This window comes from Crocodylus siamensis, chromosome 1, assembly GCF_052110815.1.
Source record: "Crocodylus siamensis isolate JL-2025a chromosome 1, ASM5211081v1, whole genome shotgun sequence".
NCBI classification, from domain to species: domain Eukaryota; kingdom Metazoa; phylum Chordata; order Crocodylia; family Crocodylidae; genus Crocodylus; species Crocodylus siamensis.
Genome location: NC_143395.1, coordinates 63,861,497 through 63,888,564, shown reverse-complemented (window position 1 = coordinate 63,888,564; position 27,068 = coordinate 63,861,497). Strand labels below are relative to the sequence as shown.

Below are 27,068 nucleotides of genomic sequence, written 5' to 3'. Positions count from 1 at the left end.
CCAGACTGTCACAATGAATCTGAATAACCAGAGATGGGGATTGCTCAGTAACAGCTTATTAATGGAGGACCTTAGTCTTCTGAATGTTAAATGTCAGTCCCATTTTCTTGTATGCCGCAGTAAAGATGCTGATGATTGCCTGAACATCTGCTTCTGAGTATGTACATGCTACAGCATCACCAGCATACTGGATCTTGATGATTGAGGTCAGGGTGGTCTTGGTTTTCATGTGGAGTCAACTGAGATTAAACATTTACCACCCATTCAATATCTTAGCTTCACTCCAACTGGAAGCTTGTTGGTGGTCAGATGTAGCATCATGGTAAGAAATACTGAGAAGAGAACCATTGCTCACATACCATTATGGAGCAGGCAAAGAATGGTTATGAGTTTCAGTGGACATCCATACTTCAGAAGGATCCTCCACAGCACTTCTTGGCTGATAGAGCCAAAGGCTTTTGTGAGGCCAAAGAAGGCCATGTAAAGAGGTTTATGTTGTTCTCACCAATTTTCCTGCAGCTGGCAAGCAGTGAAGGTCATGTGAATTTGCTTCAAGTCTCCTCCATCCTTAGGTCTCAAAGGGGTTGGTCCGTGAGTGGTCAGACCACAGATAGCTTCAGCTGTGAACATCAGCAAGATGTTGAATCTCCTCTGTCTTGTCTGCCCAATAGCTGTTCTTCATATCAGCAGGGCTGCCATGGTATGGCTAGAATGTGTAACTAAGAGCCAAGGCCAGGGAGCAAAGGACTCCGGATTAAATGAGCAGAGGACGCCAGCCCTACAGGTGGGCTGACTGATTTAGGAGTGGGCTGTTTGGAGTGAAGGGTGCTTGTGGGAGTCTGAATATCTGGGAGGAACAGATGATCATGCTGGGGAGAAGTGCATCAAGTTAAAGTGAGGAAGCCAAAGTGGCCATATGTTTAAGTTTACTAACGGGTGACTATGTTAAGAGAGTTCAGCATAAACTAACAGTGCACTGGAATTATGATGTAGCATGTTGAGGACTGTTTCCTTTGCTCTGTGATTTGCACTGACATTATGTTTATGGGTTGGACAAATTGAACCTGAATAAAAACAGTTCCAGCTCAGGACTTGAAGAATGTATGTGGAGAGATGAGAGGATCTAACCCCTGGCTATTGAACTGTGATTACTGAAAGTGTCATCTGAGTGAGTGACAGATCAGGGTGCAGGGAAAGAGAAGCCCTGGATAAGATACACATCAAGGCAGGTGAGAAGTCAGCAGACAGTAGAGCATAAACCCTGGAAAGAGAACAGCTGAGAGGAATTGTCCCCAGGACACACTTTCTCTGAGTCTCCAATAATCCCATCAAAGTGTGGCAGGCAAGAAATCCAACGACAAAAGAGAGTTGACCCTAAGTGGGAAATTTCCTACAGGCCAGATAGCACTCTGTTACACTCTGGCATTAAAATTGCCATAAAGAATGAGTCTGTTTCCTTCCAGAATGCCAGAAAGGACTCAGTCAAGGTTGGTATAGAATTCCTTTTTGGTTTCACTGGTGGCATCAAGGGTTGGGGTATATGCGCTTATGACAGTGGCGTACTGGCTCCCTGCCAGTTTAATATGCAAAGTCATGAGGCGCTCATTAATTTTGATAAGGGAATTCATTGAGTTGGTTCAGAAGTTCATTCTTGATGACAAAACCATCTTTAAGCTCTGCATGAAAGATGCTTCAGAAATTGGGAAAGAAAAGACAGCACATTGTTTCACATGTGATGTGTAGAGACTGCCAATAAAGTTCTCCTAAACATACAATTACATATACAAATGGTTTAATAATATACCTTGACATAAATAGATAATTAAGACTCAATTAGATAGTTTGATACTAATAGAACAAAAAGAGAGTGAACAACATGCAGAACTGAGATTAGTGATGTGTATATACACATGTAGTGGGTTATCACTTTTCACAGCAGTTTTTATTTTTCCTGGGGCAAACTTGTCCCCACAGGATACAACATAAAACATAAAACAAGCAAGTACATAAACAATAAATGATTAAACCAAACCCTTCAGTCCTTTCCCAGACCCTGGGAGAGTAACCCCGGTTCTGTATTGCTTCCTCAGCACCTCAGCCTTCTCTCTCTCCCTTATTTTCCTTCCCTGGGAGCTTTTAACTTTCTCTGGGATGCAACCATCTCCTTAAGCTGGCATAGTGCTCCTAGGCAGGCAGACAGGAGCCTTCCAAGTGCCTGCAGCTGGACTGCAGCTCCTGAGTCCTGCACCCTGCTACAATACATTTTAGCATGACCTAATTGCAAATAGGAGTTATGATGAGCAAGTAGGAGACTGGCAGCTCAGAGAACAAGGAGGTGGTTATACCCTCTTCTGGAAGGGTAAACAGGCAGGAGAACATTGGCTTTATGGAGTTGGTTTTGCCATAAAGAACATGTTGGATGTAAAGTAGTATTAGTTTATTATTTTACTTATAATACTATAGCCTCTAATATTCTAGACTACCATTATTATTATCATAACTATACATTTCCCAAATATGATATGTCCTATACACTGTCTGTGAATTCCCAGATATGATATGTCTTGTATGTCCTATACACTATCCATGAATGTGAGCAAAGCTGAAGTAATTAAGATTGATATATATGAAATATAAATATAATTTAAATATAATTAATATTATGTGATGCATACTGGAAGTATGTCTAGTATGGTCTTTGATTGTATGTTGTACACTAGACAGTGTTTGCCCATACTAGGAAAAAAGACAATATAAAGACTGAATTGCAATATTATACATAACGGGTATAGAAAGAGGCATTGTAAAAAAGTGAAGGCATGGACAATGCATGGCACTAGAGTGCTACAAGCAGCCCAAATCTTTTAAAAATGACCTTGGATGAAACATAAATCACTCCAAAGCACTTCAGGTTACACCTATTCTTTCCACCAGAGCACAATAGGATGTTCATTCATCAGTCCTCCAGCATCCCACAGTGATTTTCTTCTAAACCCCTCTACCCAGGGAGTGTGGGGAGTACACCTCTAGGGAAAAACAGCTCAGGGATAAAAAAAATGAATGTTTTAATTTGCAAAATAGTGTTTCTGTTTTCAAGTGAAGATAAGGCAAAGCAGCCAGACTGTGAGTGGGAAAAAACATTTTAAAAAGTCAGTGCTCACTTGTGAAGCCATAATTAACCTCAGTGATTGCCCTCTACACAGACCAGTCATGGCTTGACTCTTTCCAGAAAGGTAAACTCTAACAAAAATTACAGTCAGACAGAAAGACCCATTTCCTTTCTCTTGGCAGCCTGAAGCTTATATAAAAAAGTCTCAGAGTGATAGTAGACCAGACAAATCACATTTTTATAGCACACAGTTGAAAACAGCAGCCTGTCCATGTAGTCCCTTGCACTTACACTGTTAAGTGTCCTGAGGAAAGTTTGCAGACTGTAGCACTAGGACAGAAGCAGGAAAAGGAGAGTTCTTGGAGCTTCACTGACAGCAGCAAGGATGCAGAAGGGTAATGTTTTGCTTCAGCAGTGGGTCCAAGTAAGAATAAGTGAAGATTTTTTTTAGTGCAGCAGACACTTCAACTAGAAAGACTTTGCAGTGAATACACCTAGTTCCTTCGGGATGGCTGCAAAGACTGAACTGTTCTGGGAGCAACAAGAGTTGAAGGCATGCAGCCAATGCTCTGGCAGCGATGAGCTCATAATTCCAGGAAGTAATCAAGGATTATTTCAGCCTCAACAGGAGGTACCCTTGTAGCTTTGCTCTTAATTAAAAATTAACCCCTTTCTCTTGAGGTGGCCTCATAACTCTTCTGGCCCTTTCAAGGCAAAAGACTGTAAAGTAGGACCATCTTCCTGTGGATTAAAAAATGTTATGCAGAAGGGCTTCCTCCAGACGTTGCATAGAGCTGATTGTGCCTGGCAGTTGTCACAAGTAGGAGAACCAAGGAACAAAAATCATGGTGGCCTGCGAAATAGAGGTATAAGGGTTAGCTAAGGTTTTCATCCTCTCTGACCTACCCAGCAAAATCCAGGGACAGTCTCACTGTAGACTAAGTAGTACTTTCCCAAGGTTGACCATACAATGTGGAATCACCAAAAAAACCTCATTTGCCTGAGGGTGACAAACTGTCAGGGCACATCCAAACAAGTGTGGATGTATGGTATGACCCATCTGCGACGCCACTCACCGTATATGCAGGTGTTCCCTACGCCACTGTTTTGCAGCATTTGGGTGGGGGTTGACTCTGGGAAATCCTGGGGTCAAAAAAAACCCATGCTAAAAAAAGCAGGGTGGTGCATGTGGTAGCAGCATGCACCACCCAAAACTGAAGCCTGGCTGGCTGAAGCCGTGCTCTGGCTGCCGGCCAGGCTTTTTGTCATAGCTGCAGCTCCCCAAGGCCCCCAGGACTCAAGGTAAGGCTGCTGGGCCTAGCACAGTTGCTGGCCCCAGCCTCCCCTACCTTGCCTGGGATAACCTGCTGCATGCCAGAGCACACATTGCATGGGTGTTTCCTGGGACCAAGTAGCAGTGGCACAAGGTGTGCTGCTGTTACTTGTCCCCAGAGAAACAAATGTCCACATTCATCTGGACGCACCCCAGGGCCCTTATTCTGAAGCCCAAAAGCAATTGTACTTCTGACCTCAGGAACCTGCAGCATACAGAAAAAGGCTTAAGAGATGAAATATTAAACCTTTTGGGGGAATTCATCACCAGGTCAAGCAAGTTTAACAACAATTCCTTGTCTACTTTTCATCAATCATCCCAGGGTCAATGGTTGCAACTATGGCTGCTCACACAATGGTGCCATTGAGTTCCAAAGGTTCTAGCCTGATACCACAGCTCCAAGAGTAGCAGGACTGAGAAGGAATAAGAGGAGGAAGAATAGCAAGGAGGACATTTCTGGAGAGCTGGCGGCATCCCCAGAGAGGAGAATTGTGACTTCCAGCACTGCCATGCATGGATGGAGTACCATCAGGACTGCTGTGCTCATCTAGTCACGAGAGGGATTTCCCCCTGGCCATGTATGCTGCATTCTTTCAGGAACAGTGGAATACTGAGGCCAGCAGCAAAGCCATTGTTGTGGCAAGACAGACTATGGCAATGCTAATGGAGAATATTTGTGTTGAAAGGGACACTGAGATGGCTCGAGTCTACAGCTGCTGACACAGGGCAGCAGCTCAGTGCAGACTATGCTGCTCAGAGGGTCCAGGAACAGACCAAGCCCCATTGCTACACAAGGCTGTCCAGGCCTCCAACCCCTAGTACAAGGTGAAGCATCCACAACACACAGCGGTGCCTGTGGCCCTAAGCCAAGACAGCGGCAGCAGAGTCAGGTGGCAGGAAAACCCAGTGGGGACAGAGCTTGACCTGGAGAACAAGAGACAACCTTCTGGGACTGTGGAATAGTAGTAAGTTACCCTGGAGAGAGAGTCCCCACAGGGGAGGGCCCCCCCCACCCCAAGGGTTGCGAAGGGGCACCACATGGGCTGCTCCTGGGTGATAACAGGGGAGCTTAGGAGTATTTGGGGTCTTCCTCTCCTTTTTTTTCCCCCTGCACCTCCTTTCCTGTAGTGGTACCTTGGGAGTGGGGCCCCTGCCCTGGAGGGCACCCAAGTATGTGCTGCTGATTATATTTGTGGACTGTGCCTTACAGTTTATGTGAATAATTTGAAGTAATAGTTTGTGTAGCCTTTGGTCTGGTTTTGTTCTATTGTTCATCTGTATTATAAATGATAATGGGGTGTGGTATATCTGTTTATATATATAATATATAAAAAATATAAATACATAAAATAAATATATATTATAGGGTTTATTGTTTTGTAAACTTGTACATATACATATAATCTATGTTCTTACTCTTTAATGGTTTTGTTGTGATAATAAATCTGTATATAGTTAAGTAATTGATTGACTGGACCTAACTCTATAGGGGATGAAGGTGGCCACTGGGCTCTTGTGTCCCTCTACAGCACACTGCCCTACCAATAATTCCCTTAATTGGAGAGGGAAGTACAAACCTGTATACACTCGGGCTACATTTTGGGAGCTTGCACAGGATTTTATTGGCAGGAGCTTAATTTTGTGAAGTGCTCTATACCCCTATAGGGTCAAGCAAGGAGAAAACATGTCCCAGGCACCAGGAAGAGACGATGCCAGGGAACTCCCTGGAACCAGTGGGACAACAGCCTCGCCCAGCGTCACCCAAGAATGGGTTGTGGCTACGCAGCAGGTCCTTAGGGAGGTGGCCAGCTCCTCCAATGACTGGGCTGCATATAAAAGACTAAGAAACTTTTCTGGGAACCTCCCAGTCCTCATGGGAGAGGAGGGATATGAATCCTGGGCTGCCCATGTACAAGAGACTCTCATGACATGGCAAATACCAGACAAAGAAAAATGTCATTGTCTTCTGGATGTGCTGCGAGAACCGTCATTTAGGGTAATCAGGACAGCCAAGCTCCAGAACCCCAGCATTACCACTCAACAGTGGATCCAGACATTGCAAGATGTGTTCAAACGATCCACCCAAGGTGGAAGGGCCTATTATGAACTGCTCAGCACCTTCCAGTGCAAGGGCGAGGCTGTTTCCTCATACCTTCTTTGACTGGAACAGGTGCTACAGCAGGTGGCCGAAGGTCCCCTGTGTGACTGAAGTCGATTGTACAAGGCTCTGGCAAGTACAAATAGGGCCCTGCTATAGTCTACCCCTCATTAGGGATCTCAATTTGGCTGGATGTAAAAATAACCCTCCCACTTTTGGCCAGCTTATGAAAGAGGTACGGGAAGAGGAAGAAATCCTCCACTTGAGAGAAGTTATGTGGGCTCCAGAGGCTGTTTCACCTCGAAGGGGACCAATTAGCTGGGTCTTGGTGGTAACTCCTCAAGAGGAGGCCCCTCTGAGGACTGAGGAAGAGTCCCTGTCCCCAGTACTAGCGGCTGCTGTCAGCAGGGCCCCTCCTGGGGTGCAAACCCAACTGAGCCTCTGTGCTCTGGCCAGGCCCAGGGTAAAGAACCGCTCTTGAAACCCAGGGTTCTGTTATAGGTGTGGGGACTACGAGCACTTGGCCCAAGAATGTACACAGCTAGAGAACCCAGACCTGGTGTTCCAACGGTTGAAGACCCGGTGGGAGGTGGGAAACGGGGAAGTGGCAGAGCAAGGGAGTTGGCTCCGTTCCAGGCCCCATCAAGCTCCCAAACCCAAACCTTGAACTCCCTGCCAGAATGATTAGTGGGGCCTAGGGCTGAGGTCCCAGTTAAGATGAATGGGTGTGAATGTCACACTGTTCTGGATAGCAGATCCCAAGTCACCATTTTGTTCGAGTCTTTTTATAGGGAATATTTCAGGCATTTGCCATTGCACCCTCTCACGGGTCTGGGGCTCTGTGGACTGACCCAGGACCCCTACCCCTATAGTGGTTATGTTTCCCTATGAATAAAGTTTCCCAAGTCTGTGGCCAGGATAGAGAAAGAGGTATCCACTGTTGCACTGGTATGCCCCGATCTAAGGTGGATGAAGGGAGCCTCTCTTATCATTGGGACTAACTGCAGCATATTCTGGTTCTTGGCCCAGTACTGTAGGCAGCAGGTGGGCCCAAGCTATCAGAAACAGCTTAAAATGCATACACTGTGCTCTGATGCCTATGCCAGGTGGGAACAGAGAGGTATGGGAACTAGCTCTCCGGTCCTGGGGACCTTAGAATTCTCTGGGGTTACCCCTCAGAGGATCCCTGGGAAACATCAGTGGGCCCTGCCCACAGTTTGTAAGTGGGAGCAGCAACCTCAGCAAGTAGGGTTTGTAGTGGTAGAGACCTACCCTGGGAAAGGGGGATCAGGAACTTTGAAAGTTCCAGAAGAGGTGTTTGAAACCCAAGGTCTGAACATGAGTCTGGTTAATGTTATTGTTTCATAGTTTCGTAGTTTGTAGGGTCGGAAGGTACCTGAGCAGATCATCAAGTCTGACCCCCTGCCATGGCAGGAAAGAATACTGGGGTCATATGACCCCAGCAAGATGTTCATCTAGCCTTGTCTTAAAGATCCCCAGGGTAGGAGCCAGCACCACTTCTCTTGGAAGTTGGTTCTAGGTCCTCGCCGCCCTGACAGTGAAGTAGCGCCTCCTCATATCTAGCCTGAATCTACCCTCTGCTAGCTTGTGACCATTATTTCTGGTCACTCTTGGTAGTGCTTGGGGGAACAGGGACTCCCCCAATGCCTGCTGGTCCCCTCTGACTAGTTTGTAACAGGCCACTAGATCCCCCCCTCAGCCTTCTCTTGTGAAGGCTGAATAGGTTCAAGTCCCGTAGCCTCTCCTCGTAGGGCCTGCCCTGCTGTCCCCAAATCATGCGAGTGGCCCTCCTCTGGACCCTCTCCAGGTTGTCCACATCCCTCTTGAAGTGCGGTGCCCAGAACTGGACACAGTACTCCAGCTACAGCCTGACCAGTACCACATAGAGGGGGAGAATCACCTCCTTGGATCTGCTTGAGATGCATCTGTGGATGCATGACAAGGTACAGTCAGCCTTCCTTACTGCATCCCCACATTGCCAGCCCATGTTCATCTTGGCATCAATGATGACTCCAAGATCCTTCTCTCCCTCTGCACTGACAAGAAAGGAGTTCCCCAGGCTGTAGGTATGGTGCAGGCTCTTCCTACCCAGGTGCAGCACCTTGCACTTGTCAGTGTTGAATCCCATCCTATTCTCATCTGCTCACTCCTGTAACCTGTCTAGGTCTCATTGCAGCCTATTCCTCCCTTTTAGCGTGCCCACATTCCCCCACATCTTAGTGTCATCAGCAAATTTGAACAGGGTGCTATTTACCCCCTTGTCCAAGTCATGGATGAAGATGTTGAACAGCACAGGCCTGAGAACCGAGCCCTGCGGAACCCCACTGCCCACATCCCTCCAGGTCGAAAATGACCTATCCAGTACCACTCTCTGGGTGCAGCCATCCAGCCAGTTGGCGACCCATTTGACTGTGTAGGTGCTGACACCACAGTCCCCCAGTTTCTTAATGAGAACACGGTGAGAGACTGTGTCGAAGGCCTTCTGAAAGTCCAGGAAGGCTATGTCCACTGCTACCCCTGCATCTAAGGATTTGGTGACCTGGTCATAGAAGGCCACCAGGTTGGTTTGACAGGACCTGCCTCTAATGAACCCATGTTGGTTACCCCTAAGCATAACCTCCCCTGCTGGCCCCTCGTGGACATGTGCCAGAATAATTCTCTCAAAAAGCTTGCCCAGGATTGAGGTAAGACTAACTGGCCTCTAGTTTCCTGGGTCCTCCTTCCTCCCCTTTTTGAAGATGAGAACCACATTGGCCCTCTTCCAGTCCTCTGGCACCATGAGTGCTTATAAAGCTGTGCCAGGGGTCCCGCAATGACCACGGCTAATTCCCTCAGTACTCTAGGGTGGAGATCATCCGGACCAGCTGATTTGAATACATCCAGTCCTTCCAGAAGTTCCCTAACTAGTTCCTCACTAACCCTTGGCCTAGGTGCACCTCCCCTAGGGTCTAAGTGGGGCCCAGAGAGGGTGTGGCTGTTCCAGTCCCTGCTTAGGAAAAATGGAGGCAAAGAAATAGTTAAATATGTTAGCTTCATCGTCTGGTGTGACAACCAAATTTCCTAGCATGTCCTACAGGGGCCCCACGTTACCCAGAACCTTCTTTTTGCCCCCTATGTATTTAAAAAAGGACTCCTTGTTGCCCTTGATCTGGGAAGCTAGTCCCAGTTCCATCTCTGCCTTGGCCTTCCTGACTGCCCCACTGCATCCCGAAGCAACCACAGTATAGTCCTCCCTGGTGATGGCCCCTCCCTTCCATTGGGTGTGCGCCTCCCTTTTAGCTAGGAGACATTCCTGGATGCTTCTGGTAAGCCATGGAGGCTTTTGCACCCTCCTCCTCCCTTTGATCTGTGTTGGGATTACCTCCCTTTGGGCTTGGAGGATTGTCTCCTTAAGGAGTGACCACTGTTCTTGAACACCTGACTCCCCTTTCCTCCAGAACCTCAGTCCTTCCCCGACTATTCTCCTTAGCTCATTGAAGTCTGTCCTCCTGAAATCCAGGGCTGCTGCCTTGTGCTAGGCCTTTGCCACCTTGTGCTGGATGGTGAATTCCAGCAGGTGGTGATCGCTGTCACCCAGGTGGTCAAGCACCTGCAGCCCCCTCACCAGGTCATCTCCCGTGGCCAGCACCAGGTGCAACAAGGTGTCTCCCCTGGTGGGGCTGTGCACCTCCTGCATTAGATGGAGGTCCTGCATTCTGGCTAGGAACCTAAGTGAGCGGTCAGACCTGGCTGACTGCTCTTCCCAGCAGATGTCTGGAAGGTTCAGGTCACCCATGATGACCATGTCCTTTGACCTAAGTACCTCCGTGAGCTGACTTAAGAATTCCTGGTGTAGCTCTTCCCCTTGGTTGGGTGGTCTGTTAACGGCCACCACCATTAAATCTCTTTCCCCTTGACTGCCTTGTATTCTAACCCAGAGTACTTCAGAGTGCCCCTCCTCTGATTCTTTGCTAATTGACAAGAGGAAGTGTATTCCTCCTTAATGTAGAGCGCCACGCGTCCACCTTTCCTCCCTGTCCTATCCCTCTTGTGGTCAACCCCACCATGGGAGATGTTGTGGTGCACCCGGGGCAAAAGGTAGCTACTGTAAAGGTAGCTGAAATGGTATGCCGGATGCCACAAAGTGACTCCCCGCTTGTCAACTTCAAAAGATTTTTCTTTGGGGACTCCCCTGTGTCTGAGGCATGGAAGGCCCAGCTCCCAAGAGAAACTCCAGAGCAGATTCAATGTTTTTTCCCTGCATGAGTGGGACATGGGGGAAGCTAAGGGTGTCAAGCATCAGCTCCGCCTTAGCAACCCATGTCTTTTCCATGAGAGGTCTCACCACATCCCATTAGCCGAGATGGGGGAGGTCAGGTGCCACTTACAAGAGTTGCTGGATCACAAGATTAGCACGGAATCAAAGAGTCCTTATGCCTCCCCCATAGTCCTTGTACGGAAAAAGAATGGGAGTCTGAGAATGTACATTGACTACTGCACCTTAAATGCACGCACTGTGATGGACCAGTACACGGTCTCACGAGTACAGGAAGCCCTGGATTGTCTGGTGGGCAGCAAGTGGTTTTCTGTATTTGACCTGTGTAGTGGGTATTATCAGATTCCTCTGCAGGAAGCTGCTAAGGAGAAAACAGCTTTCATTTGTCCTCTGGGATTTTACCAATCTGTATTTGAGATAATTGGGTGTGGTATGTCCGTGTGTGTGTATATATTATAGAGTGTATTGTTTTATAAACTTGTTCATATATATATAATTTATGTCCTTACCCTTTAATGGTTTTGTTGTGATAATACATTAAGTAATTGATTGACTGGACCTGACTCAATAGGGGATGGAGGCACCAGCTGGGCTGTTGTGTCCCTCCACAGCACACTGCCTTGCCAATAATTCCCTCAGTTGGAGAGGGAAGTACAAATCCGTGTATACCTGGGCTACAAGTTTAAATTGACTACCTACTAGTTTCACTTTGTGACTCCTAGTTCTTGTGTTATGAAAGTTAATAAACAGTAAATCCCTGTCATCAACTGAATTTTCTTGAGCAGGTCCAGCTGAATTTGGCCCATGATGTCCACTTACTTCTAGGAGCTGTAAGCAGCTGATAAATGGAGTGACAAAAGGTAGCTTGCTCAAAATACAATATTTAATTATCTATGGGAATATAACAAGCAGAGAACAGCCAGCGTGCTTATTATCTTACCTGTGCCTGTTATTTCCTTCACATTGATTGATAATTCTGTCTTAATTCTGATACCCCCCTGTTCCCTTTGGAACTAAATTATAGCCTGTTTTTATACACCTCCCTTTGTTCTTGCTTTCTCAGACTCTACTCTTAAATGTTCCTAAACTCTTTACAAGGCATAAATATCCAGCTGGGTTCTTTTCTCCCCAAGTGAGGCAAACCAGATTCCTGCTTCTGCATTTGCAGATGCAAATGACCAATGAATTAATATGTGCATTGTTTATGCACCAAACGTTGAATTCATCTACAGCCACTAATTCCTTACAAATCACAGCTAACTAACCCTTTTGTACCCTTTTGCCATCAACACAATTACCCCCAATCCAAAAGAGGCATAAGATTAATCAAATTAATACAGATAACTATTGCATTCTTCACCCTTTATTAAAAGTAAAATAATAGAAATAAAAAGAATATGAAAGTGTGTTATAAGATTAACCAATTGGGTCAGACAAGTGGTGAGATAATGAGATAAAAAACTGGAGAAAGGTAAAGAAAAACAAATATTTTAGAAAAGCGAACAATATAGGACATTGATATACTCTGTTTTATTCTTCATCTGGCTGACAGCTGTCATCTGTTTCAGTAAGTGGGAAAAGAAATGTCATAATTACTTTGACTGCTCTTATAAAATAAAGCTGCCTTACATAAGCTGTTTTTTAGAGTTAAATAAGAGGAGAAAGAAAACAATGTGGCTGTCTAATGTCCCACAGATGCCTCACTTAGGGTTCTATTCAAAATTTTTACAAACATTGGCAGTACTGTACAATATTGTAAAAGGGGGAGAGAGGCAGAAGCCCCGGGCACTGCCTTTGAGGTGGGGGAAAGTGTGCAAAAACAGCCAGAGCTGGTGGCTAACTATGCCACCATCAGCAGCTTAGCCCCCACACTGCTCCATGTGCTGAAGCTGCCCAAGACGCAGAGCTGCTTTAGTATGACTCTATGTATGCTCTAGCATTGGGCTGTCCATTAGGGCTGTGCGAAATTTTGCCGGGTGTTTTGTTTTGAAGCTGTTTTGATGCATTTCAAGCTTGAAATCAAAATGAAACAAAAGGCTTCAAAACAACTTTGAAACAAAACAAGGGCACTCAAAATGTTATAAAAGTTTTGAAACATTTTGAGTTTCAAAGCCAGGCTTACTTGGCTTCAGCACCGGTCCCAGCCAGCAGCTTCCTGTCATCTGGAGCACAGATCAAAGATCGCACCCCCAGGAAGAGTACACCACAGCCCCACAGCCCTCCCAAGGGTTCAGGCCCCTGGATCTGTGTGCTGGATGACAGGTAGCTTCCACTGCCAGCTGGGACTGGTGGCAGCAGAACTCTTCCCGGTGCTGGCTGTACCCAGTGCCAGCGCCAGTCCCAGGCGGCAGCAGCAGCCTCTTCTCATCTGGTGCGCAGATCTGGCAGCCCATTCACCTGAGAGGAGTCTGGCACAGCCCTGCAGCCCTCCCTGGGGTGTGGACCCCTGGATCTACATACCAGATAACAGGCAGCTGCTGCTGCCAGCAAGTGTCATGGGTTTTGCTCTGAACAGTTTGAGGTGTAGTTTTCCAGAAACCTCTGCACCTATCTCCTAGAAAGCTGGCAAGCTTCATGCCCTCAGAAAGCTACCCTCCCTGCAATATTCATCCAAATCAGGCAAGAAATGACAAAGTTTTAGGTATTTTAATGATTTCCCATTATAGCCTATAGGCAAAACGTCAGAATGTGTCAAAACAACTAAAGAGTTTCAACAAAATGAAACAGAACAGTTCTTTGAAACGAAACGATGAAACAAAACACTGTCCCTTCAAAATGGCAAAATGGACATTGAAATGAAATGGTGTTGTTTCATACAGCCCTAGTGTCCATCCCTGGAACAGCCAGGGGCTGCACATAATCCTGGTCTGCAATCCTCAAGCTGCATACTGTGCAGGCAATATACTGCAAAGGCAGGCTTCCAGGTGTGTGTGTGCGTGAGCGAGCATGTGTCTACTACGCAGGCTGCGTGTGGCACACAGCTCCCACCCCACCCTCTGCATGGCTGGCACCCAATCCCCCCACCATGCAAGCCCAGCCCCCCAGTCCTGGACCCTCCCCCACTGCACAGCAGAGGGAGAAATGGCTGCAGGGGCTTGCAGGCTACCAGTTAGACACCATTTCCCTAGCACAAGTTCCACATCTGCAGCAAAGCAGAGCAGGAATAGGCCAAGGACCCTCACTCCTTCAATTGCTTCCCCCTCCTCCTTTGCAGAAAATAAATCAGCTAAGTTTGGGAGGGAGCCTAGAGGTTCATGCCAGTGATTTGTCCTCCAAATCTGGAGGCAAGTCCAATGCATCAAGACTTGATAACAGTGAATGAGAAGTGTTTAGATTTGTGGAGGCCCTAAATATTTTCCAGTGGTGCTGAAAATGTTTAGCAAGTCATTTTACTTCTTTGAGACTTGATTTCCATTCTGCTTTCTCTAGGATGTTTTAAATTCTTGTTTGTAAAGTACATAATTCCAGTAGCAAGTGATGCTGAAGGACATTTTCAAGACAAAACAAAGCAAGTAATGGCCTAAGAAGTGGCACTTTGGTAATTGTTCAGAAAAAACATAGGTACCCAGGATATCATGATGATAGTGAAATGCTGAATGTATTCAAGGACACTTAGGTCCAGCAGCCTTAAGGCTGATATACCTTTTACGTAATTCCTCTCTCACAATTTTGCTCTCTTCACATCACACAAGTAAGTCTATTCTTAGTGTAGACGTTGCCATCCGTCCTTAAAGAAGCAACCAGGGACAGCACAATAGCCTACAACTTGCATAATCAACACTCCTCCACCTAACTATATTGCTGCAAGTGGCTTCCACAGGGAATATGCCCTACATTTCAGGCTACTACTAGTTCAGAAGTTAATATGTGAAATTATCCCCACAAACAGGTATATGCCTTCAGGTATCTGACGCACCTACTGAGGTGGGTGAATAACAATGGCACACACCTATAGTGCAAGAGCCAGGAAAATGTTGCATCTATTAGTTAGCAAAGTTCTTTAGATCTGACTGTACGTATTACTGTAATTTCAACATAGTGCCCTAAAAACATCAGCTGATAATTTGGCATATCCTTTCTCTGACATGTACACATATGCATCTTCCATTGCAAAAGGGTGTATGCCACACCTCAGAAATGGTAGATTCTGTGATAGATATCATAGCAGATATAAATCTTAGCTGTGTGCAAGTATGAGAAACATAGCCTAAGTCTAGAAGAGGTACAATACAAGACAATAAGTTTATACTCTCCACTGAAGTTATAACCACCTTCATGCCTATGATACACTAATTTGTGTAGTGTTTAATAGTACCTTTATCAATACAAATCAGACTATAAATACATATTTGTAAAGATCAGTAGTGGGTTCACTATGCTATGGATAATAAGACAGCTATATGCCTCCTAAGTTAGGATGCAATCCCCTGCAGAAGAATTAGATATGGATGTTTTAGGATGCAGCTAGGAGCTACTGGACCAATGGGGAGTTAGCCTCTGATCAATATTGAGCAAAGGTCCTTATCACTTATGCAGGTAAGTTTCTTTGGGTAGATGTGATATCTTTTATTAGACCAACGAATAGTTGGAAAAAAGTTCTTTGCAAGCCTTCAGGTGTAATCATCCCTTTTCAGGCATAGGGAGTCTCTGCTGTTCGAGACTCCAAGGAATGAAAGAAGCTAAATGTGTGGCAGGTTGTCAGTGAGAAAGTAAATAGATGGCAATTAGGAAAATAAAAGCTAGAGAAGGGAAGGAAGGTGGGGCACAAGGGGGAAAAAAGCTAAAGGTAAGTAAGGAAAACTCTATTGTAGTAGTTTTCCAAAGTAGAAAGAGGCTGTCTGTGAAACGATCACTGAAGAGACACAGGTCACATTCAATACAAAACTAAGTTGGGTTAAATAAATCCTCCAAAGATCTATAATTTACACAATAGTTATACTTCAATAGATATATTTTAACAAATAAACATTTAAATATTTTCCCTAGTGTTTTGGACCCAAGTATTGTACCTTCACAATGATGATGAGAAAACAACTAACAAGAAACAAATATGAAACTAACTCTACAGTTTCATTGCCACTATGCAGGAAAATGCAGATGAACAATGAATAAAAATTACTGGGTTTAATTTTTGATAATATTTAATTTTTATGACCTATGTATGTAATGAAACTTGTTTATTAAACATCTTTTTGACCAGAGTGTATAGCCATAATATCTCCTGGCATTTTTCCTCAAAAACAGAGATGTCCCCTTTGTCCTTGCTGAATTCCAACGTGGATCACTGCAATCTTACTATTGTCATGAAAGTTTCAGTTGGATCCAGCTGGGACTGTGATTCCGTTGTGGTAGACACTGTACAACAGTAGACAGACTGTTTTTGTTCTGAGAATATATAGTCTGCATCCAAACCGTAGGTGCATTGGTAGGGTTACCACATTTCCATGCCAAAAAAGAGGATAGCTTCCAAGCCCTGGCCCTGCAAGTGCTCCTCACTTCCAACTCACAATTCCCTGTTCCCCCCAGCCGCCCTGCCCAGGCCAGGCCAGAGTGCAGTGACTCCCATTTGTGTGGGAGGCAGGGGAGCAAGTCCAGCCTAGCACAGGTGAGAGGGAAGAGTGCCTGTGGCACCTCCTACCCTGAGCCAGGGCTCTAGCACCACACCAGGTGTCCTAGCCACGCCTCTCTGCGCAGTGTCTCCTGGCCAGCCCAGTCCCGCAAGCAAAGGCACCAGTACCTGTGCCATCAGCCTAACCGCGGAGTGCTCTGCTGCCCTCAAAGAGCCCCACAACCCCATTGCCCTGCTGCAGCCCCGGCACCCAGACAACTTCCCCCAGCGCCAGCAGGCACCAACCCCCTAACACACCCATTCCCTCCGCACACCCCTGCCACACACACAACCCAGACAGTCCCCAAGTCCTGGCCCTCCATCCCCTGCTCCCCAAAGACTTACCTGCATGCAGCTGCTGAGGCTGCTTCCACTACCCTGCCTGGCTACATGCTGACCATATACATGTATACTTGTGCACACATACATGATGCTCCCTGCCTCCAATTGCCCTCCCTCTATTCCCACCAGCGGAGCACAGCAAAATCCCAGACATTGGTTCAGATTTAAAAAAAACACCTGGATAGAGACTGGAAGATCCAAAAAGAAGACACGTCTAGGAAAACCTGGACTTATGGTAACTCTATGCATTGGCTAAGTAGGAGCGGTGGGCTAGCTACTTATTCTTGCAATTATATTAAAAAGTAATATTTTTTTCCTATTCAGTACAAAACTATTGGTTAGTTCTGCTATGCATGGAGAGGTAGAATAGAGATTATAATTAGGGACATAACAAAATTGTGATTTTACAAAAAATACATAACAAAACACAGCTTGCAATTTGCAGATTCAGAAAACGCAAAATACAGCATTGCCCAAGAAAGTGGACAATGTCCATGAAATTTGCAGGGGGGGGAAGAAAACTGACTGAAAATAAAATGTTGGATCCCCAGAGGGAGCCAGCAGTCCTCACAGCACTGAGGCCTGGCCATGCAGCCTGCCAGGGAGCATGAATGCCACGCGCCCCTGGAAGCTGGGAGGGCACGGTGAGCTCTGGCAGGCGGCAGCAGCTTTGTTGGCTGTAAGTGGAGAGCTTCCGCAGGCAGCCATGGCACTGTCGGCAGCGGGGCAGTGGCAAGTGCCAACTAGTGGTTGGAGACCATGTGCAGTAGCATCGGTGGTGACCAGCGGTGGCAAGTGGCGACTGCTGTTTCACAGGGGGTGCACCACCACACTCAGGGGGTGCATATGCACCCGTGTGCACCCCCTACATGCCACAATGCTGGGGAGGAAGACAGGGAGGGGGGATGCCAGCACACACGGAAGCCCAAGATGCCTGCCACTGATTGGCTGAAAGTGGCTTGTTGTGCAGCCCCATCCCCCTCCATCAATCGGTGGTAAGGGGGAGAGCTACATGACAGACAGCCCTCACAGCCAATCAGCGGCAAAAGGTGGGGCCAACAGGGCCCCTTGGCCAATTAGAGGCATGCAGGGTCCTGGCCATGATAAGCCCTTGAAAATGGCAGCTGGCCCTGTGATCTGCCTGCAAAATCAGCTGGCTATCTCTTCGAGTTGGGTACACCCCTAATTATAATCTGCATTTAAAGCTCTGTTGGTATTGGTTGTTACTCAAACTGAATTGGAGATGAGGTCAACAAAATCTGGTGTCCCTCAAGCATTTCAACAAAGCTATTACTGAATATAACTACATTCTAATTTTATATGGGGACACAGTAAAATTTCATAGATTTCATAGACATTAGGGCTGGAAGGGACCTCAGAAGATCAAGTCCAGCCCCCCACCCAAAGGGCAGGAAGTCAGCTGGGGTCATAGGATCCCAGCAAGATAAGCATCCAATTTGCTCTTGAAGGTGTTCAGTGTAGGTGCTTGAACCACCTCTGACGGCAGGCTATTCCACACCTTGGGGGCTCGGACAGTAAAGAAATGCTTCCTTATGTCCAGCCTGAAACGGTATTGCAGTAGTTTATGACCATTTGACCTCATCATCCCTTGGGGTGCTCTGGTGAACAAACGCTCCCCCAGATCCTGGTGGTCACCCCTGATAAACTTATAGGTGGCCATCAGATCACCCCTGAGCCTGCGCTTTTCCAGGCTAAAGACCCCCATGGCTCTCAGCCTGTCATCATAAGGTCTGTTTTCCTGACCTCTGATCATGTGCGTGGATCTTCTATGGACTCTCTCAAGCTTCTCCACATCCTTTTTGAATTGTGGAGCCCAAAACTGGACGCAGTACTCCAGCTGCGGCCTCACCAAGGCCGAGTACAAGTGGAGATTGATATCCTGGGATTTGCTTGAGAAGCATCTATGGATGCAAGCCAGCGTTTTGGTCGCTTTAGTAGCTGCAGCATCGCATTGCAGGCTCACGATCATCTTTAGTCAATGATGACCCCCAAGTCTCTTTCTTCTGTAGTGCTAGCCAGTGTAGTACTGCCAAGCCTATAAGGATGCTGCAGGTTTTTCTTCCCAAGGTGGAGAACCTTGCATTTTTCAGTGTTAAACACCATCAGGTTCTCATCCACCCATTTGCTGAGCCTGTCCAGGTCAGCCTGGATCACCCGCCTATCTTCTGGTGTGGATGCTTTGCTCCAAAGTTTGATGTCACCGGTGAACTTGGTCAGTCCGCTCCTGACTCGGATGTCCACATCATTAATGAAGATGTTGAACAATATGGATCCAAGGACAGAGCCTTGGGGGACCCCACTGGTCACAGGACACCATGATGAGTGACTTCCATCTATTACTACCCTCTGGGTCTGACCACGGTGGCAATTTCCCAGCCAGCGGATCATGGTGGACCCAAGGCCACAACTGGCCAGTTTCGCCAAGAGGTGATCATGGGATACCAGATCGAAGGCTTTTTTCAAGTCAAGATATATGACATCAATCTCTTCTCCCTTGTCCAGGTGATAGGTCACCTGGTCATAGAAGGAAATAAGATTGGTCAAGCAAGACCTACCTGCAACAAACCCGTGCTGGCTATCCCTTAGGATGTTGGCATCTGCCAGTCCATTAAGGATGGCCTCTTTAATAAACTTTTCTAAGATCTTCCCTGGGATAGAAGTCAGGCTGATAGGCCTGTAGTTAGCTGGATCCACTTTCCTCCCTTTTTTGAAGATTGGCACCACATTGGCCTTCTTCCAGTCTTCAGGCACTACACCAGACCGCCAGGAGTTTTGAAAGATCTGTGCCAGAGATTGGGCTATGACGCTAGCCAGTTCCTTGAGTACCCTTGGGTGTAGATTGTCAGGGCCGGCTGACTTGAAGGTATCCAGCTTCTCAAGGTGTTCCTTCACAAGGTCAGCATTAATGGAGGGCAGGGGATCTCCCTCACCCAGACCTCCCTGTCCTGTAGCGGGCATGGGCCTCCCATGGGATTGATGAAAGATTGATGCAAAGTACCCATTTAATAGGTTGGCTTTTTCCTGGGCGTTAGTTGTCAGTTGCCCCATCTGGTTCAGCAGGGGTCCGATGTTGCCCTTGCTTCTCTTCCGGCTCCCCACATATCTGAAAAAGGACTTTTTGTTGTCCTTGATGCTCAAAGCTTGTTGGAGTTCAGTTGCAGCCTTGGCTTTCCTGGCTTGCTCCCTGCAGGACCGGACCAGTGCAGAATAATCCTCCTTGGAGGTGAATCTAGTCCTCCATCCTTTGTAGGCCTTTCTTTTTAGCCTCAGGAGGTCTGCCAGGTCCCTGGAGAGCCAGGGGGGATGCTGTGTCCTCTTGCTGCCTTTCCTCTGAGATAGAATAGACTTAGCTTGTGCATTGAGGATTGCTCCCTTGAGGAGCAACCACTCTTCTTGAACTCCCCTCTCCCTGGGGTCATGGTCCCTTAGGGCCTCACTTACCAGCCTCCTGAGCTTGTTAAAATCGGCTTTTCTGACTGACTTGCCAGCTTTACAGTGGATGGTGAAGGTGATCAGCTCGTGGCCGCTGTCACCCACCTTCCCATCAGTCACTAGGTTTCTGATTAGGTCATCCCCAGTAGCTAGTACCAGGTCGAGCAGTGCTTTGCCTCTCTTTGGCCCATAGACTTCTTGAGTCAGGTAGAGGTCATCCACGCACGAGAGGAAGCTTTGCAACTGCTCAGTTTTTGCTGAGTGATCCTCCCACAAGATGTCTGGGTAACTGAAGTCACCCATGACAACCATGGTCCTGGAGCATGCAGTTCCTCATCCAGTTCCTGGGCGAAGTCCTGGTCAAGCTCAGGACTTTGGGTGGGAGGTCTGTATCAGACTGCCACCGTTGTGTCCCCTGTGCCATGTTCCCCACAGATTTTAACCCAGGGGGTCTCCAGTCGTCCACCCTGGTCACCAAGATCAGCTTGCTGGGATGTGTAGCTTTTCTTAACATAGAGCTATCAGCAGTTATGCTACCAATGGTCCTGATTTGAGAATCAACCCCGCCCCTTTTAGCTACACGATCTCTCCTGTACAGGGTATAGCCATCAATACCCGTGGTCCAGTCATGAGTGGAGTCCCACCAGGTCTCCGGTATCCCTATGACATCATAATTATTTGCACTGAGCAGGAGGGCAAGCTCCTGCTGCCTGTTCCACAAGCTTTTGGCATTTGTGTACAGGCAGACAAGTGCCCCCTTGGGGGCTCTTGCCTTGCCCACAGATTGTACCAGGGCTGAGGCAGAGGTGGGCTCCCTTAAGTGCCTTGGCCTGCTGGCTTTGCTAGGGTTGCTCAGCAGGGCAGCAGTGCCAGCTGTGGCGGTAGTCCCCTTGTCCCCCAGTGGGCTTAGTTTAAATCCCAGTAGAGCAGGGCTTTAATTGGCTGGAACTTTGGCATACCTATAGACTCAAATCACTGGTGCCAGATACAGGTGCAACTTCTGCCAACACTACCTTCAACAGTAGAGTTTAACAGCAGTTATGCTACCAATGGTCCTGATTTGAGAATTAGCATTTTGTATACGTTCTGAAATAATAGACAAATTTGCCTGGGGAAAAAACTTTTGATTTAAAGAAGCATATGAAATGACTGATTATAGTTAGAAGAAAAAAAGATCTAGGATCTGTTCCAGTTCTACCAGTGATCTGTTAGTTCTGTGAAAGCTATTTAGCATCTGTATACTTAAGTTACCCCATTTGTGCAATTGAACTAATGATGCTGGATTTGGTAAAGGTTTTTGAGCTCTGGAGATGAAAGACATTATAATCAGTATTAAATATTATTATTTTAATGTAATTAAGACTATCTGAAGATAGCTAACTGAGCTCGCATGTAGAAAATTACCTCAAGTTATTTGTTGTAGCATAAAGTATAAGCATTAATATACATGCCTGTGCAGCTATGTTTGTTTTTTGCAGTTAAGCTCTTTTGGCACAGCTAGTAGTCGGTAAGGCATACAGACTAAATAGCTATAAATCATGGAGTTGCAAGATTTTATCATCTTTCCCCCATAAGAAATTTAAGTGTGAAAATCCAATGCTACTGTAATTTAAGAAGCATTTCAAAGTCAGCAAATTACAAGGGTTAAAGTCACTCTGGCAATATTAATCGAGTTATTTCACACATTTATTGGTATGCATTTCTTTCTTTTTCTGAAGTATAAGTCTTATTACTTATCATAATAAAATTTACGAGATCCACTCTCATCCTTCTGTTAAATCCACTGAATGATCTTTGTTCACTTTTTCCTCTCTTTCAAAGGTATTAGATTGTAGATATTGTCTCTGTTACTGAGGAGTGCTCTTCTCTGTCACTCCCTGAGTTGTCTAGAGAGTAGACAGAAACAAGTAACATCTTAGGCCCATAATGTTTCCCTCCACAGCCATCAACACACTTTTTAAAACTCATTCAACTTATTTTCATATCACTACACTCAAATGACCCTTATCACTAGTATCAATAGAAACCCAATGAAAATATTTCCACTCCCTATAGAGAAAAATATTAAAATCTCAGAAAAAATCTATTCTTGGTTTACTTTTATTTGAATTGTGTTCATTACTAAAATTACTGATAATCTGCAAACTGTCACTTTTCTGTTCTCTTAGTTATGCATCATAATGAAATAAAAAGCAGCTAGAATGTTTCTGGAATGAGATCTCTGAAAGTTATCCTAACCTTTTATGAAAAAAGGGAGTGCATGGGGAGAAGCTGAAAGAGAAATCATTTGCTAAGGAACTGAGCAAACAAAGTCTAAGAGAAGTTGGACGAAAACTTTCCTTGAGGGTAGGTTAACCCATAACTTCCTACCGTATTTTTCATTCTCCTCTGAAGTACTCTGTGGAAGATTAGCCATGTCCTCCCAAAGCAAAACTATTTCCTGCAGGACCAGATAGTCTCCTTTAATTTCACCCACCATGACTTAGATGGAAAAGGAGGGAATGAATGATGAAATAGTGTCCTCAGCTAGGATTAGCACTAGTTCTATAGCTTAGAAGGTCATCTCCTCTACACAGGGCTCCACCATCCCCATACCCTGTCCTTTCCACACCAGATGTTATAACTTTACTTGCGTTAGTTCTCCACTGAAGGAGCCTGTCTCCAGACTGCCTTGGATCAGTTACTAAGTGGCTGGTTCCTTGCTCTTGGTCGCTTGTCCTGTTCTTCCCTGTGCAGGTCCCAAGCCACTTGTTTTGCAGCTCATCCCTGCCCTTAGCTTTCAGGGCAGACTTGTATTGGACCAATGTCCCAAAGTCACTTAAGCACTCGGCTCCATCTCTTCCTCCTTGCAGGTCACTGGAACAGATTCCTGCACCCACTGGATTCACGCTCACTGGCTTGGATGCTACAGCTGCATTGTCTCTCTGGCCCCGCAGGTAAGTCAGTCTTTGGGACTTTGTCCCAAGTCCTGTCAGTTGGCTGCATTCTGTCATTTCCCTGAGTTCCACCGGGTCTCCTCCAGAATGGTTTCCCCTTTTTGGCTGACCCTGACTGCCTGGTCCCTTTTAATTCCCCGCGCTGACCATCTGTGAGACTGGCCGCAGCATTCCATTTGCTGCCTGGACAGCTCTCCCAGTTGATCGTGCTAATTAACATCTGAGACTCTTGGCACGGCTTTTCTCTGGTTCCGGCTCACCAGCATGGTAAGTCTCCCTTTGTTCTCTGCTCTTTCAGCATCGCATGACAGGGTGGACTTCTTACCATCACTCACTCATTATAGTTCTCTCTTTGTGAAAAGACACTGGAACTGATGGCCCATTGATCTGACCCACTTTGGTGCTTTCTGTGTTCTGCAAGAGCTACTGGTGACATGCCAACAAAGAGTTCACTCTCAATGGACATAACAGAAGGGCTAACATACGGCAAACACAGAATTCCCAAAAGATTATGCTTAGATCCAAGTTCACAACATATAGCTCATGGCCAGGACAATCTGTGCAGTTTGGTTTCCTACTTGCAGATGACCTGAGGATTTGCATCCAGTTGAATTGGATTCAGGAAGTGGTGGTGCTCCATTGAAAAGTGAACCTTACAAGCAGTCCTTCATAAATATTGAGTTGGGTGCCTTTGTCTAGATCATACAAGGTAAGAACAATAATTCTTTTGTTCAGAATTTCTGTCAGTTACTTAATTCTGTGCCTGTAGATTTCTACAATCCTGTCTCCAGTTATCCTTACCCCATGCTGAAAATAAAAGGGCTGTGTCACACCTTTCTTAGAGTTATTTTCTGTTTTCTTGTGAGGACGTGCTATATCCAAAATGGCACCAAATAGGATGTGTTGAAAGACCTCAGAATTATACACTGATTTTGAAACTACCTGCTTATTAGCAGACTAAAGATTAAACTAGCAAGAGTTAATGCTTACTAAATTAAACCAGATCAGTATTAGCTATACAAAACTTTCCAACTGTTTCTGCACAACAATCTTCCACTGGTTTAACTCAGCTGAGTTAAAGAATGACTCATTTAACCCAGTAGAATTCCTCTGTATAGCCTGAGCCTCAGTATACATGAATGTACACTTGCCAATTATGGTCATGCTCATAATTAAGGAAGAGCAGGAAAAGGACTGCACAGAAAAATCTGCATAATAATTACCCAAATAAAAAAGTAATTAAAAATTGTGCTAACCATGAGCTATATGAAACAAAACAGTTGACATAGTCTCCCATAAAATTCTCTCAATTAAACTGGACGATACAAGCCTGGACCAGCTTACAGTGAGGTGGGTGGATAACTGGCTTACAGGCTGGTCCCAGAGAGTTGTAATTGATGGGATGACCTCATCCTGGAAGACTGTTTCCAGTGGTGTCCCACAAGGATCAGTGTTTGGACCCATGCTTTAACATATTAATTAATTATTTGGATGAGGAGGTGGAATGCTCTATGATTAAGTCTGCAGATGATACCAAGCTGTGGGGAAATGCAGGCACACCAGAAGATAGGGCAGGGGTGGGAAAAATACGGTCCACGGGGCACCTAACATTTAGAAAATTAATCTTAATTTGCCCCGGCTGCCTGTCATGCGGCCCTCAATGACTTGCCAAAATTTAGTAAGCGGGCCTCCACTCAAAATAACTGCCCCACCCCGAGATAGGGTAAAGATCCAGGATGACCTTGACAGGTTGGATCTATGGGCTAATTGGACTCAGTGAAGTTCAACAGGGAAAAGTGCCGGGTCCTTCATCCGGGTAGGAAGAACCTTCACCAAAACTACAGGATAGGCGATAGCCCACTGGCTGACACAGCATCTGAATGGGACCTGAGGGTCACAATCGACCAGAAGATGAATATGAGCCAACAGTGCGAGGAAGTTGCTAGTGGGGCAATATAGAACTCTGGCACGTGGCAGCCAATGTGTTGTCAACTGATCCAAGGAGGTGCTTCTCCCTTTCTACTCAGCGTTGGTAAGGCCACAACTGGAGTACCGTTACTGTGCCCAGTTTTGGGCACCACACTTCAAGGATGCGGATAAGCTCAAGCGGGCGCAGAGAAGGGCCACTCGCATGACCAGAGGCCTGGAGGATAAGCTCTATGAGGAGAGACTCCGGGAGCTGGGCTTATTCAGTCTGGGTAAGAGGAGGCTGCAAGGTGACTTGATAGCCACCTACAAGTATGTCAGCGGGAAACCTCAAGATCTGGGGGAGCAACTCTTCAGGAAGGCACCCCTTGGGAGGATGAGGACCAATGGTTCCAAACTAATAGAGGGAAGATTTAGGCTGAACATAAGGAAGAACTTCTCTGTAAGGGTAACTAGAATGTGGAACACACTCCTGGCAGAGGTGCTGCAGTCACTATCCCTGGAGGTATTCAAAAGGAAACTGGATAAGCACCTCGTTGAACTAATTTGAGCTCATTAACCTCCTGCCTATGGCAGGGGACCAGACTTGATGATCTTACAGGTCCCTTCCGGTCCACTGACTCTGTGACATTTCTTTTCCTCACCTTTTCTTCCATATTTTTTTCTCATTTTTCCACTTATTCTTTCCCCTCTTCCACCCAGTATTTCTTCTTCTTGTTATAGCCTACTCTACTTTGAAGGTATGTTCAAATTAGGCCTTGCCTACATATATATTCAGGCCTATGTCTGAAAGGTAACCAGTAAGTAATAAACAATTCAAACTAATAAAACACTCTGAAGCAATTTGGCACTATACGACCAATAATTAATAGTGACTGTGTAAATAAGGTTTGCTGTCTTTTAATAACATGAATATAATCACTTACAAATCTCTGGTGCAACACTAGTTATTATTTATAATATTAATGAGTCTTAGTCTTTTATTTTTTTTTGTTTGCTTGGTGGAATATAGGTGTGTACTATCACTGAATACAAATAAGAGGTCCACCCAGCAGAGTCTGAGTCAGGATTGCTGGCTGGCACTCATCAGGAAGGATGAGAAATACTTGTGATTGCCTCCCTACAGATGTGAAGTCCTAGGGAGAAGGAATTTGACCCCAGCAGTCTTTCCTGCCCAGAGCAGGGTGGCTGGACCCAACAATCTCCCAAGGTTCCTTCCAGCCGCAAACTTCTGCGAATCTGTGAGGTCACGTAGTCCAACCCTCTGCTCAAAGCAGGACCGTCCCCAACTAGATCATCCCAGCCAAGGCTTTATCTACCTGGGTCTTAAAAGCCTCTAAGGATGGAGAACCCACAAGCTCTCTAGATGACCTGTGCCAATGCTTTACTACATTCCTGGTGAGAATTTTTCCTAAGATCAGCCCTAACCTTCCCTTGCTGCAACTTGAGACTACTGCTCTTTGTTCCATCATCTGCCACCACTGAGAACAGTCTAGCTCCAATGAGGCTGAAGTTGGTTGCTTGTGGGATATTATTTTACATATTAATTAGTACATGCGCATAGCTAATGAAATTCTCTCTCATTAGGATGTGTAATTCATTAACAACAAGCTTATATTGGGTCTAGAGCCGCTTTGAAAAAAGAAACCGGGAAGAAGGAACCAACTTCAGCCTCATCTAGTGCTCCATCCTCCTGGGAACCTCCTTCAGGTAGTTGGAGGCTGCTATTCAATCCCCCTTCCTTCTTTTCTTCTTCGAAATGAGCCCTGTTCCCCCAAACTAGGACCAGGGTGCCCCCCCAGCACTGACGGCGCGGGGAGCTGGGCCTCGGGCTGCCCCTCGCTCAAGGGCAGAGGGGGAGGCTCCTTCCACCCCCTCAGCGGGCCGGCCGCTCCTGGGTGCCCGCCCAGGGAGGTGCCGGGGCAGCAGGAATCGCCTCAGCCAGAGGCCGGGGCTGCGCCCACCCGGCACGGAGCCCCCGAAGCGC

General features: G+C 46.2%; 1 protein-coding gene across 1 annotated transcript in view; it reads left to right on the top strand.

The window, feature by feature from the left end:
- The window catches only part of ELOVL4 (ELOVL fatty acid elongase 4), a 126,528-nt gene that overhangs the window by 46,348 nt on the left and 53,112 nt on the right, over window positions 1-27,068 (top strand). The window contains exon 3 of the mRNA XM_090035394.1: window positions 23,072-23,155. Coding sequence (XP_089891520.1) covers window positions 23,122-23,155 — 34 coding nt within the window. The 5' untranslated portion in view covers window positions 23,072-23,121. The remainder of the gene's footprint in view (window positions 1-23,071; window positions 23,156-27,068) is intronic.